The sequence below is a fragment of the Salvia miltiorrhiza genome, chromosome 3, assembly GCF_028751815.1.
Source record: "Salvia miltiorrhiza cultivar Shanhuang (shh) chromosome 3, IMPLAD_Smil_shh, whole genome shotgun sequence".
Classification (NCBI taxonomy): Eukaryota; Viridiplantae; Streptophyta; class Magnoliopsida; order Lamiales; family Lamiaceae; genus Salvia; species Salvia miltiorrhiza.
In genome coordinates, this window is record NC_080389.1 from 37,902,236 (window position 1) to 37,917,158 (window position 14,923).

The 14,923-nt window shown below is 34.5% G+C and overlaps 1 protein-coding gene across 2 annotated transcripts; it reads left to right on the forward strand.

Moving 5' to 3' along the window:
* Positions 1-11,493: 11,493 nt before the first annotated feature.
* Positions 11,494-14,300, forward strand: LOC131016591 (protein NRT1/ PTR FAMILY 8.1-like). 2 transcript variants are annotated; one of them, XM_057945300.1, is made up of 5 exons: positions 11,494-11,663; positions 11,972-12,083; positions 12,154-12,371; positions 12,624-13,180; positions 13,280-14,300. In XM_057945300.1, exons 2-5 carry the CDS (start codon positions 11,978-11,980, stop codon positions 14,112-14,114), a joined length of 1,716 nt encoding a protein of 571 aa, XP_057801283.1. In that variant the 5' UTR covers positions 11,494-11,663; positions 11,972-11,977; the 3' UTR covers positions 14,115-14,300. The 2 variants fall into 2 exon arrangements, with proteins under 2 accessions (XP_057801283.1, XP_057801284.1); XM_057945301.1 differs by having other exon boundaries at positions 11,661-11,738.
* Positions 14,301-14,923: the final 623 nt, after the last annotated feature.

The window sequence follows — 14,923 nt, forward strand, 5'->3', positions numbered from 1 at the left end:
ACTCCGAGGTTAAGCGTGCTTGACTTAGAGCACAAATAAGATGGGTGACCTACTGGGAAGTTCGTCAAATGGTATGCAATTAAGGTCAAAATATATTAGAAATACACTAAAAATACTTGTGGGATACAAAGATAGTATAAAAAAAAATTATTTTTTTTATTAATTTTTAACGACCGAAAATTATTAATTTCGGTCGTTAATTAAAAAAATAAAAAAAAATAATTTTTTTTATTTTTATTTTTTATTTTTTTTTTCTCTTTTTAACGACCGAAATTTCGGTCGTTAAAAATAAAAAATCGGTCGTTAAATTTAACGACCGAAAAAACGGTCGTTAAAACTCGGGCGACGATGCAAACAACGACCGAAAAAAACGGTCGTTAAATCGGTCGTTAATAATATTAACGACCGATTTTTGGGTTTTAACGACCGAAATTTCGGTCGTTAGAGCCGCATTTTCTTGTAGTGTGCCCACCACTACTCATACTTATTTAAGTTATTGAAATATATAGATAATTAAATATAATTTGTTACCTTAGTTGATCATCCGTCTCAACCAAAATTCAAACGATGAAAGGCTAATATATGAATGGAGATTAAGTGTTTTATCTAGATTATTATGAGATTATTTGGAAATGAGGATTTATTTCAAATTAATTTGAAGAACTTATTTATTTAATATATATCTTAGTATTATTTTCTTTATTTCATATGACCAAATTAAATTGAATAACCTATTTATTTAAAATATATTCAAGTATCATTTTATTTATTTTATATATTTGAATTCAATTGAATGTGGAAAACAATTGCAATTATAAAAAAATATATATGAAAAACTATGTGCTTGAAATACATAATTTAAGTATTTCTTTATCTAGATCTTCAGTGATTAATTTCAATAGAATATTAATGTGAGAATGATGAAAAGCTAAAATATGAATGAAATTAAGCTTTTTATTTAGGTTATGAGTTTAATGTGAAAATGAGGATTATTTCAAATTATATACATGATCAAATTAAATTGAAGAACTTATTTATTTAATATATATCTTACTATCATTTTCTTTATTTTATATGACCAAATTAAATTAAATTACTTATTTATTTAAAATATATCTAACGATCATTTTATTTACTTTAACCAAGTTCAGTTTAAAAACCTATTTATTTCAGAAACATCTATACTTTTATTTAGGTTTGCAAATATTGAAATTTAATTTCAACTTTTTAGATTTTGAATTATGAAGTTTATTATAAATTTAATGTGAAAATCTATTGCAGTTATAAAAATATGTGGAAAACTATTTATTTGAAATACATATTATAAGTATTTCTTTATCTATATTTTCCAATGATTAAATATAATATCAATGTGGAAAAAATAGATGACCTAAGAGCATCCGCATTGGGGTTACATGATAGCCTACTTTATGAGGGGGGGACCACATGGTGTAACGATGCTGCATTGGGGTTATATGATAGCTTACATGATAGCATTAGTTTTAATTTTTTCATTTTTCATTTAAGTTTAATTTCATAAATTTAAATTACACAATTTACTTCAAATTTAAATTGCATTAATTTTGAAATCCTAAAAATTACATAAAATTTAATAAAAAAAAAACAAATCCTACAAATAACTATTCCGGCCCTAGAGGTCCGAAACGTGCCCAAACATGCTCCATCAAATCATATTGGAGCGCGGCGTGCAACTGCCTATCTCGGAGAAGGGAACGTTTCGCAAGCAGTTGTTTCTGCAACTCTATCTCCTCCATGATCGCATGAGCTACACCGTCGGATGAATCAGACGAAGAGCGTGGTCAGATTCCGCCATTGTCGGAAGAAAAATGAAGAAGAGGCTTGAAGTGTTGATTGAAAGGGGAGAATTGTGGAGTGAATGAGGAGAATTGTGGAGTGAAAGTGAAGAAGAAGAAGGAGGAAGATAGAATATAAAGAGAAGAAAAAATAATAATAATAATAAAAAAATTCGAACGGTCAAATTTGGCACGGAGACCGAGGCAGTCAAAGCAATTTTCAAATTCAAAAATTGATTTTTTTTAAAGGTGCGTGTAAAACACGCGCCTATTTTCAACCGTTTAAAGGGCTACACGTTAGAACGTGTAGCCCTCGTGTAAGTTCGGCCCGCATCGCTTACACGATAGCAGACTTACACGAGTAAGCTGCTATTGTGTAGGCGTTGTCAATGCTCTAATGTCTACATGAAGATTGAGTCTTTTATATAGATTATGAATTGATGAAATTTAGGATAATTTCAATGTGGGATGGATGAAGAAAAGATGTAAAAATGTCATATAAATAATATAAAATTAAAAATAATCAAAATACTTATTTGTGGGAGTGCCATATAGGATAGAGAATGAAGGAGAGGTCTTCAACATGTATTTTATTTAATAATATATTGATACACTGTCGTCGCGAACTTCACTAACTATATACGTAAATTATACACATTAGTAGTGAAATGGTATGTACTTTAAAATTTAAATAGAAGAGAGAGAGAGAGAGAGAGTTTAATAATCCCAATGATGTATTGGACTTTAATTTATTTGATGATGGTTACAACCAATTAGCTTCCTAGTTGAAAATTTGGGTGCACCTTCCCACTTTCTAGTTTCAATGGTACTTTTTGGTAGCTTTTAAAGAAAAATGCAAGCCAAAAATCAGGTGTCATCATCCGTCATGGATGTTCATCTATCTCATTCTTTCACTTACTCAATGTTTATTTTACTTTATTAGTGCACGTTTTGTATATTGAACAGTATTTGGAAATTTCATGTCATAATTGTAGGGAATCTTTTAAAACTGTGTAAAGAATCTTTTAATATGAATTTTATTAAAAAAATTATTAAACATATTGATAGTGGAGAAATGTTATATCATTGTAATTTGATTATGAGGAAATAAATGTAAATTAGAAGAATATAGATTGTCTAATTATATATGGAGTATTGTTAAAAAGTACAAATTGCATATATTTAGAGAACATAGAAAAAAATGAAATAAATACATAATTTTAAGGGACAAATAAAGTATTAGTTTGCCATATGATCCCAATATTAGGACTATGAGCCAAATTAGGTCTAATGGCAAAGTACACTAGAACAAAAATGTAGAAAGACCACGCTAAAAAGACATATGTTTTCAATTAAAATTGTGGTCGTAGAGTGAAAAACTGTAATCATAGATTAAACTGTGATTTATTAATTAACACATTTTTTATGCTGAAAGACCACAACTTTTTTGTTAACATTGTCTTTTTAGCATGATCGTAGTTATTTAATGACAACGGATTTAAATAATACATATGAGAGATCTATAAAAATTTCGTCTGTTAATTATTTTCAATTAATAATCAAAACAAAAAATTTGGTTAATTGTAGATATCTAATACCCCCAATGTTAATTATTTTCAATTAATAATCAAAACAAAAAATTTGGTTAATTGTAGATATCTAATACCCCCAACACGTCCCACCCCCTATTTGGACACCCCTCTTCTGCTTTTGTGCTTGTCGTTGTGCACGCCACCCCCGTTTCATCCTCTCTCTTCTGTCTAACTCGTGCCGCTGCGCCGCCGCGCACACTCCACTTTCCATATCGTCCGTCCATCTCATGTTCTAACCTTAGCCGTTATGCCGCCGCGGATGTCGTACCGCACTCTCACCTATCCCTCTGCTCGCGCCTGCCCGCCACGCCGTCTTCTTGTCGTCGTCCCTCTGCTTGTGTTTGCTCCCCACTCCGTCGTGTACTCGCCGTCGTCCTTATCCTCGCGTGTACATTTTTTGTTCCTTGTTCTTTTTTTTAATAACTAAGGCAAAAATGTTTTGTATTTTTACTATCCGCTGCTCAATTATTATGATCTTGACTTGCTTGAAGGCACAATCATTTGATTTTCATAGTTTGTATACATGCATGATTTATCTTGCCCAGACTGCTTGTCGTTCTAATCTTGGCTAGTTTGTTGAGTCTATTTTGTCAACTCGTTTTGGTTTGTCTTTTCGGGTAGATTGCATTAACACGCTTAAGGGCAATCCATATTCAAAGTGTGTAAGTGTGACGAGCCCATTTTTCGTGCTCTTTTTAACCTTTGTTTAGATATTTCCTTTGTGTTTTCTATTATTTTTGTGTCTGGAAGGACACGTCTTGGGCGCAGAGCAGGCAAGGAGGATTTTGGGTAGAACATACTACATTCCACGACAGATGCAAGGAACTTGTGGATCTACTTTAGGCACGATATTTTGCTGAATCATTATGCCCAGACCAAGTACCATACAAGATCCAATTAATCATTTTAAGGTGTGGAGTCGATGAGGAGAAATGGATAGATTTAGGACCAAAGATATAAGGCGAAAGCGAACTAGGCGAGTGAGAGAGTCAGACTTTGGGCACAGTCCTCAGAGCAAAGCAGTGCACCCGTATGCAGGCGGAATGAAGAAGAAAATTATTTCTTAACTTTTTTGCATAAATCTAGAGCGATTACTTGGCAAAAGATAAGGGATGCTTAGCCGATAGGATTAATCTGTTAGGTCCGGAGGGTCTCGAATAGGTGTATGGGGGGGGGGAATACACCTATGGGCTATTTTTCTCCTCTAAAACAGAGGGATCTCAAGATAGAGATCAAAACGAAACTTTACAAGCAAACTGAGACACCTATTAATAGAAATGAGTTTTGACCATACAGGGTTGACGACTAATACTGAAACACTCTTCAGTAAGGAGTTATCAGTTAAGTCACTGGAACTTAACTGATGCACGTTAATGCTTCAGTCGAGTTTGCTAAGACAGAGATGTTATAAGTCTTTCTGACTATCAGAGGATAGATCAGTCAGACTGATAACATACGCAGCGGAAATAACTTTATTTTGTAATAGCTTCGGTTGAGCACGTTTTTAATCTTAGGTTTCTCTTTGCAGTTAATCAGAATTCAGTTTATCAAATGTAAGAACACATGTATGAATGTAAAACTGAAAGCTGTAAATAACACAGAGAATTTTACGTGGTTTGGAAAACACTTCCTACATCCACGGTCGGTTGATCAGACCGACAATCCACTCTGCAAGTGCTTAACTGGTGCACTGCAAACCAATCCGTGTGCTTAGCCGGGTGCACACAACCGAACTAACTGAAGATCCTCTCTTCAGTACCAACACTTCACTCGTGTTGGATTTCTCACTCCTAGCACGACCTGCACTAGGATCTCACGGAGTCAGAGTACCTTCCTGAACTCCTTTTCACTCAAACACTCGATTCAGTATCTCGAAGGGAGGTTTGAAATCCTGCCAACTAAACTTCAAAGAACAAGTTCTTTGGAGCTAGTTTGACCTAGGCTTCTGGGTGAACAGAGGTTTGCCTAAGGTCTAAGAGAATGTGTGTAATCAGTAGTGACTGATTTTTGGCCTTGGAATTCTCTTCTTCGATTCAAGCTTTGGAGAGGTTAAGCTTTGGCTGAGAAACTATTTTGGCAGAGTTTCAGCTTATATCGTTGAATCGGTGAAGATTGAAGTGATCCTCGAGCGCTATTTATAGGAGAGGTCTTGAATAGATCCGTTGGCGGAGAACGTCTTCAAGATTTCTTCCATTTGAGAGCTTTTTGAATTTGGGCTGAGGCTTCAATCTTCGAGGTTCCTTGTTTGGTGAGAACGACTATGTTGAAGAGCAGGAGATGTGACGTCTCTGATAAAGTAGCCACCAAATAGGAATGACCTCTGCAGAGAGGGATGATCCTGAGATCTCTGCATTTAATGCGGCTATACTTTTGGAGTACGTGGCTTCCTTTGAACGTTGGAGGTTCAGTCCGAGGAAGAATGTTTAACTGATACTTGACTTTAGTATCAGTCCGCTGAATCCACGCGGCACGCATTAAGTAATCAGTTCCGAACTGATTCTTCAACTGATACTTCAGTTGGTATCTTCAGTCTTCAGTCTTCAATCCTTCGTCCTTCAGTCTTCAGTCTTCAGAACCGCTAACTAAACTAGAAACGAACTCTAACACTTGAGTTCAAAAGGTTCTAGTCTATTACAATTAAGTCCTATGGATTTTGGTATCATCAAAACAACGATTAGGATATTCCATAAATTTCCCAACATAATCATTGAAGGAAAGAAATCCGACAACCCAAGTGTTGGATTTGGATACAATGATTCTAAAGTTCACTATCTTATCTCCTATCTGAATTGTCCATAACTGCATATATATGTCCGATTATCTATACTCCCTCCGTCCCTAAAATAACTTCCTCTTTTTCCATTTTGGGACGTCCCCCAAATAACTTCCTCTTTCTTTCTTTCCATTTTTGGAAACCTACCCCACCACTAATAATACTTTATTTATTCTTACTTTTCACTTTTCACCACTCCCAATACTAATTATAACACTTTTCACAACTTCCAATAATAATTATATTACTTTTTCTCCACTATCAATACACTTTACAACTTTTTATTAAAACCCGTGCCGTCCCCAAAGAGGAAGCCATTTCAGGGACGGAGGGAGTATTATTTGGTGTGCTATATATAACAAAAGATCACATAAATGCATATGTATGTCTGATCATCTCTATATAAGTAGATTATATGGTGTGTTGTAGATAACAAAAGATCATATAATTGAAATAATCTTATGATATATAAATATTGATCACAACCGAGACGACTCTAGGAAGAGTTTCTGGTTTAGACTGCAGTATAGATGAAAGTAATTTGTCTTGACTATTTGTCTATATTGGTGCGTGTAAGCGCATTGAGATGTATTCTTCTATCTAAGCTAAGTGGAGAATCAAGATCTCGGTAACATAACAGAACCTCAAATTCTAATAAGATTTTAGGTGTATATATAAATTTGTGTATCACTTTGATTTACTATGGGTGAAAGTTACATATTAACTTGAGTACTTTGTATCCTGGGTGATAGCAATTTTTACACGACATTTTATAATTTGTATTAGGTAACTTTATCCAATATATATAGGATGATAACATCCCCTTAAGGAGCTCAAAAAGTTTATAGCACTAAACCCTGCAGGTTGATTAAGTTCGGGTGCAATAATAAGTTTGAGCGGTACTACTTAAGGATTAATATGAAATTAATTAATACTCCCTCCATCCGCGATATCGTTTTCACATTGTGGACGGTGCGAATTTTAATAAAGGTGGTGGATAGTAGTGGATATGTAGTGAGTGGAGTTTGGGTCCCACTATTGTTGTGAGTGGGACTTTGTGGACCCTACTTCTATAAATGGAAGTGAAAACGATATCGCGGACAGACCGAAATGACAAATGTGGAGTATAAGCTGTCATAAGTTTTAATTAATTAATGGATGTTGAATATCTTAATTACAAGGGTCTGATATGTCTAAATACAAGCATCGACTCATCATTGGTAATAAAGAGGCAAGTCAATATTGATTCTCTAGTGGAATGAATTAATATTTATGAATTGATTATGATCTGAGTTGATCCTAAGAATTAATTTATTTGATTCATGGACTAGCCTAAAGTCTCTTGAGCCCAGTAGGAGAAAAATAGCCCAGCTCATAAGTCGGGCTCAAATCTCGTATTTATAATTATAAATACATATCAGCTCTCAGAACAGAAACAACGTATTTTTTTCAGTAAATAGAAAATTAGGTTTCTGTGAGAGCTGAGTGGTGCCTGTTGAGTGAGATTTTTTTTCGGGGAATCTTCAATGTTTGTCGTTCATCCGATGTTGGAGATTGAGCGAGATACAGTCCAGAAGATCAGAGACGTCAATTTTTCACAAAAACCAAGTTACACCGACTCATTGTGATTTCGATCCTATACTTGCCATTACCCGGAACCTAACAATGGGCATTAGATTGCATGCCAATTAAGTTGCAATTTTAGTTTCTTATGATCAAACTCCTTGTTGTATTGCATATATATAGGGGCACGCTCCAATGAGACCCCCTATTTTTCATGAAACACCGAGGACATTCGTGCGGTCGCGTGATTTATTCGGTAAATTTATTGACTTATTCAGAACGAAATATAGTTAGTTCTTCATAGATCCCAACCTTATATATATATATATATATATATATATATATATATATATATATATATATATATCCTATTTTCTTGGCATCTTTATCTTCATAAATAGAATCATCGAATTTCTCATATTCAGATACATCCATGCCCTCATTTGCATTTCTCATATCCATTTCATTCTCCACATCCTCACTATCACGTTTAAAACCCTCCACAGTTTACAAGCCCTCCAAACCCACACTGCGGTCAAGTTCCAAACCCTCAACACCATCAGTTTGCTAGCCCTCCAAACCCTTCCCACTATCAGATTCTGAACCCTTCAAACCTTCCATACCCTCCTCAGTATCCATATGCTTCCCACCATCAATATCAAAATTATTAAACCTATTATTAGGACCCAAAGCCTCCTCAATATCATCATCCAAACTCATACACTCAACATAAATATCAAGACACTTATTTTCCATATCAACACAATTATATATTATGCTCCGATATTCACTTTCATCTTTAAAAAAGATAAAATTTGAAAGCAATTTCAGAAGATCATGACACCCTGATTTAACATATGCTTTAACTAATACCAATCTCATTCTTCTAGAACATGAATCTCACCGCATAGGATGCCAAACCAAAAAAATACTTTATCCGTCCACAAAGAGTGTGTGGTGAAGTGGAGGGCATGGGTTTTAATAAAAAAAAATTAGAAGATGTGATTTTAGTGTTAAATGGTAGTATTGGGCCCACCAAATTGTAAAAGTAAAGGGTGAGTATTTTATAAATATTGAGTGTGAATGAGGTTTAAAGTATAAATGAGGTTTCTAAAAAAAGGAAAACACACAATATTTGTGGACGGACGAAAATAATAATAAACACACAATTTTTGTGGACGGAGGGAGTATTAATTAAATATTAATTAATCGCTAATTATTCACTAATATGATAAAAATGATTGGAAACGGAAAACTCATGTTGTTCCATACCTTTGAATATTTAAAAGTAAGGACCATTGTATTTGTTACGTGTCGCCAAAAAAAAAATGCCAAACACTACCCTGTAAAGCAGACAAAAAAAATCCATCAAATATACATGGAATATAACTAGACCGAGAGAATCGAATTTTTGGAGATTCATTCTAAAAATACAAGAAAAAGAACATACCATCTGAAGCTGATACACTTTCTGAATAGGCCACTCGTACGTAAACTCAGAAGCCACCACCTTCAATCGTAGCTTTGATGAAAGGAAGAAACCCTGTTGATGGTCTTCATCTAAAACTCATTGGAATGCTCTAATAGATTTCAATAAATTTCCTTCAATGTCACCACCTTCAACTATTGGAAAGCCACCAGTCTAGATTGGACAGAGCTCGATCGTCGGACCAAGATCGTCACTGGGATGAGGAAGAATTATGTTAGGATTATCCCGATATGAGAGCTTTGGGAATTCTCTTCAATTAAGGTTTTAATTAAAAGAATTTATTCTTAAACAAAAGAAAAGGGAAAATCATGGCTATACTTCATTTTCCAATGTGTATTTTATTGTTTTAAATGACATGGTATGGAACGATGTCATTTTGTGCATATAATTGCAAAAAAATAAAATATAAATTACACGATGGCATGCATACAACTACGTCACGATTTTGAGGACCAAAAAATTGACACATGACATTTTTTATACAAACCTAATATATAGTTTGGGATTTTAGAAAAATATTTCTTATAGTTCGAAATATTTTTGATAAAACGGGTATAGTTTGGGGTTTAATATGATATTTACCCAATAATTAAAGAGTAAAATTCTGAAGTAGCTAGCCAAAATGAAGCATAAAACACAATTTATGGCCACACATTAAAAAACATAAAATTTGACAATTTTTATTGATTTGGACGTTTTTACCCTTAATAAGGCGGACCGGGTAGGATCAGGCACGCGGGTCGCGTGCTGAGTCGGGTTAGACACTTATGGCACTATTAGTGCCATAAGTGCCAAGATTTTTACTTTGGTTTTATTTTGGCACTTATGGCACTAATAGTGCCATACGCGCAGCGGGCGGAGCGCGCAACTCACCCACAAGCTTCCAGCGGCCGCGCAATCACCCCAACGGCCGAGTAAAAAGGGCAAATTAGGCATACCATCTAATTAATTGCCATATTTTGATGTTTTAAGATTAGGAGCCAAAAATTGATTTTCAATCTTCATTATGGCCATTTGACTGCATTGTTTCATAATTAAATGTGTGTGTGTGTATATATATATATATAATATTTTCAAATGCAATAAAAACTATATTGTATAAAATAAGAGAGTGGCGAGTGAAAAACATGTTATTTTAAAGCTTTTAACTTGTAGTATAAGTTTCTTATTTAAAATCTACTATTTACATATAAAATGTAAAATTAAAGATCTTATCACCATATGTAATTTGACATGTATATTGAATATTTTATCATTAATCAAAGTGAATATATTTAAAGAAAAAATAAAGGCCAGAATGTGAATAAAAAATAAAAAAGAAAGAAAAAAAAAACAAAGAAAATTCTATCATTTATGGAAATTTTTCACAAAGAGAAAGAGAATATTATTATTGAAAATTTAGAAACAAAATAATAAATCATTATTAAAGAAAATAAATGTAGGATTGCAAGAAAATAGAATAAAAACATCTCATTAATCCGGACCATGAATCAAGAAGAGTGCTGAAATCTCAAACAATATTATATGATAATATTATTATTCTTATAAAAAAGTAGTTACTAATTTCTAGTTTCTGCGTGAGAAAAAGATTTACTAGAACTAATCTCTATATATACTTATCGGATAGGATCTTTTGTCCCAAAATTTGTTATGTCTCCCTGTGTTTCTCTCTCAATTTGTTAAAGTATTTAATTATTTTTCTTCAATTTTAAATTTTTTTGTTTTAGTATAAGTTTAGGATAATTAACTTTGGCCCCTTCATCCAATTAGGGTTTACAATTTTTTTATGTTCATCTGAATTAATAATTGATTATTATTGTTAATAAATTCAAATTAGGATATATTTTTTTTTAAAATTTTAATTTTTAGTGATAAATATTAACTAGAGTACATAATAATAATATTTTTTTTTATTTTTACAGCGAGATGAAGAATGGGAAGGGACACAATAATTAATAATTATACCTACTATACATACTCAATATATTAAAAAGTAGGTCCTAATTTCTAGTTTATGCGGGAGAAAAAAATATACCAGAACTAATTATCTCTATATATATTTATACGTATATACATACTTAATATATATTAAAAAGTTAGTTGTTATAGTACTAGGATAATGAAAATCTCATGGGATTGGGCCATGAAATATTGACCCACAATACATTTTATAAGATTGTTTCGACTCTTTTCTCTTGTTAAAAGTTGCGTCTATATACATTCTTGTTTGAAATTATATTCCGTTGAATCACATTCTATTATTCTAGGTCGCGCCGTAAATTGCTACGAGCAACTGGGAGATTCTGTTTTAGTGTTGAGATTTTATTGCATACAGTTTTCTCAAATCCCATAAAACTTTTTTAAGGTTTTTTTTTTTCCCCTCAGATTAATTAGTGGCATATAATGTGTGTTGTGCTTCGGACTTTTCCCAGGTTAATTTTGAGCTTATGCATTTTATTTTTGCTTCGATAGTTGATGTTGATTACATTCATATATATAACTGAGTAGTAAGTATATACAGATTCTTCATCATCAATCAATTAGATTTGTCATTATGAATATTTTCATGGCTTTTCAATGAAATTGTGTGTATGTGTTCTTGGAGTAATTTTCTTATAAAATTTGTGTAATATATCTTCCAAACCTTGCCCTCCCTTTCCTTTTCGAATAAAAATCATATAGAATCCCAGACTAACGTTTATCATTAATTATAACATGAAAACGTGATGTCAAAGTGCAGAAAGAGATGGATGAAGATTATATGTACACGAGCGATGGAACGAGGGACATCTACAACAATCCTGCTAACAAAGATAAAACTGGAAATTGGAAGGCCTGCCGCTTCATTCTTGGTCAGTTCTATCTTTATTACACTTTTTGCATCAAAATTCATCAATTCAATCTATATAAATATATTTGCAGTAACTGAGTGTTGTGAGAGATTGGCCTACTATGGCATGAGCACCAATTTGGTGAACTATCTGAAAATTCGTCTTCACCAAGATAACGTTACTGCGTCGAATAATGTCACAAACTGGTCGGGAACTTGCTACATTACGCCGCTCATCGGCGCATTTCTCGCCGATTCTTACCTTGGCAGATACTACACCATTGCCACTTTTAGCTCCATCTATGTTATTGTGAGTTTCTCATCAACTTCTTCCTTATTCCAATTTGTGATCAACTTGAAAAGATTTAACTCAATATTGCAATACTATTGGATTGGCTCGAGCTCGGCTTGTTGACATGCTTTTACATTTGATCATGAGCTTATTTTCCCTTTTCATTTATTTGATATTGTTAATAAACTCGATTTGAATCATTTACAATCGTATTGAATGTGTGTTGAGAATAGCAAACTATGATACTTTTTTTTGTTTTTCTTTGAGTAGGGCATGACACTCTTGACTTTATCTGCTTCGGTCCGAGGTTTAAAGCCCGAATGCGACGCCGCGGGTGTTTGCCACCCGACGGCGGCACAATCCGCGATTTGCTTCCTCGCTTTATACTTGATTGCGTTGGGAACCGGCGGGATCAAACCGTGCGTCTCATCCTTCGGTGCCGATCAATTCGACGAGAACGATGAGAATGAGAAGAAGAGGAAGAGCTCCTTCTTCAATTGGTTCTATCTCTCAATAAACGTAGGCGCCCTCATTGCTTCCTCAATCCTAGTTTGGATACAAATGAACGTTGGGTGGAGTTGGGGTTTCGGGATACCCGCAGCGGCTATGGCCATTGCCGTTATCACATTCTTCATCGGTAGCCACCTCTACCGCCTCCAAAGGCCGGGAGGTAGCCCTCTTATCCGAATCGTCCAGGTCATGGTCGCCTCCCTCAGAAAGTTCCGAGTCAAAGTCCCATCGGATGAGTCACTCCTCCACGAGACTAGTGATGTGGAGGAATCGAACATCCAGGGGAGCAGAAAGCTCCAACATACCCACAAATTCAAGTACATATTGCATTTTGTCATTTTTTTTTTCAATTAATTTATTTTATACTATTACACGATCACAAGAATATATATTTGTATGCCACATAATCGTTGTAGGTTCTTTGACAAGGCGGCGGTGAGGACGGAAGAAGATGTTGACCTAAAAGCGGGCTGGAGCGCGTGGCGTCTATGCACGATCACGCAGGTCGAGGAGCTCAAATCCCTAGTCCGACTACTCCCAGTGTGGGCCACAGGCATAGTTTTTTCAGCTGTTTACAGCCAAATGAGCACAATGTTTGTGCTACAAGGGAACACAATGGATCAACACATGGGACCTAATTTCAAGATCCCTTCAGCCTCTCTCTCCCTCTTTGACACAGTTAGTGTGATAATTTGCACCGTTGCCTATGATCTTGTGATAGTTCGCATTGCGAGAGGCTATACGAGGCACGAGAGGGGGTTCACGCAGCTCCAACGGATGGGAATCGGGCTCGTGATCTCGATCTTGGCGATGGTCGTGGCCGGTGGGCTCGAGGTCTACCGGCTACGCTACGTGAGGCTTCATGACCTTTATGATGAAGAGAGCATTGCTATCTCCATCTTTTGGCAAGTGCCTCAATATTTCCTTGTTGGATGTGCTGAAGTGTTCACATTCGTAGGGCAAATGGAGTTCTACTACGATCAAGCCCCCGATGCAATGAGAAGCTTGTGTTCCGCTTTGTGTCTCACTACCACAGCGTTGGGGAACTATTTGTGTACGTTTTTGGTGACGATGGTGAGTAAGGTGAGCACACGGAATGGGCGATTGGGATGGATTCCAGATAATTTGAATAGGGGCCATCTCGACTACTTCTTCTGGCTTCTCGCACTCCTTAGCTTTATCAACTTCTTGGCTTATCTAGTGGTTGCGAGATGGTACACTTACAAGAAAGTGGTCGCACAACTCTCGTAGCCCAAATAACTTAAACCTTAATTTACTCTCTTCTTCTTATATAGTGTTCCTGTAAATATTTCATTCCTCTTTAGACTTCATGCTTTTTTAAGGAAAAAAATTGCTTTGATTTTAGGCTGATGTAGTTGTGGATCTGAATGGTTTCATTGATTTATTTTATTAGACTGTTTGAATATGGTGTCGTCATATTTATCTCCAGAGAAAGAAAAAAATGGGAAACTTGACAAGAAAAAGAAAATTTATCTTTAGTTGAAATGTAGAATACATGTAGAGGTCTTTGTATTTGATGTTTTGCTTTTGATTCGTCCATCAATATTTTTTTATTTTTTTAGTTTTATAATTCATATCATTATATCATTTTTAACGGATTCATCAATGAGTTAATGTTTCCATTAATTATATTCCACATCATCAGTTATTAAACTCCGTATCATTTTATAATAAAATTCGGGGAAAGTTAATCTCTTAATCTTACTATATATAAAAATACATTAGTTTGTATATATTTAATTAGAATGTTAAAATTGTAAAAAAATAATGCAACTGAATAAACAACAACATTGTTTAGCTAAACTCTGTAGGCGCAATATGGTAAAACAGTTTCACTTTGCGATTTTTTTTTCAATCTTTACCAAAAACACATTTTTTCTTATTCTCGTAATAGTTTATTAGAATATATAATGCCGGTGCGGCATCGGGCATCGGTGCAAAGCAAGGGGGCTCGAGCCGAGTATTGAGCCCCTAATGCTCTAAGGCGTGTGTTTAGTAATAATAAGTAAAATTGTCTATTTATATTAGATTTGTTTGAA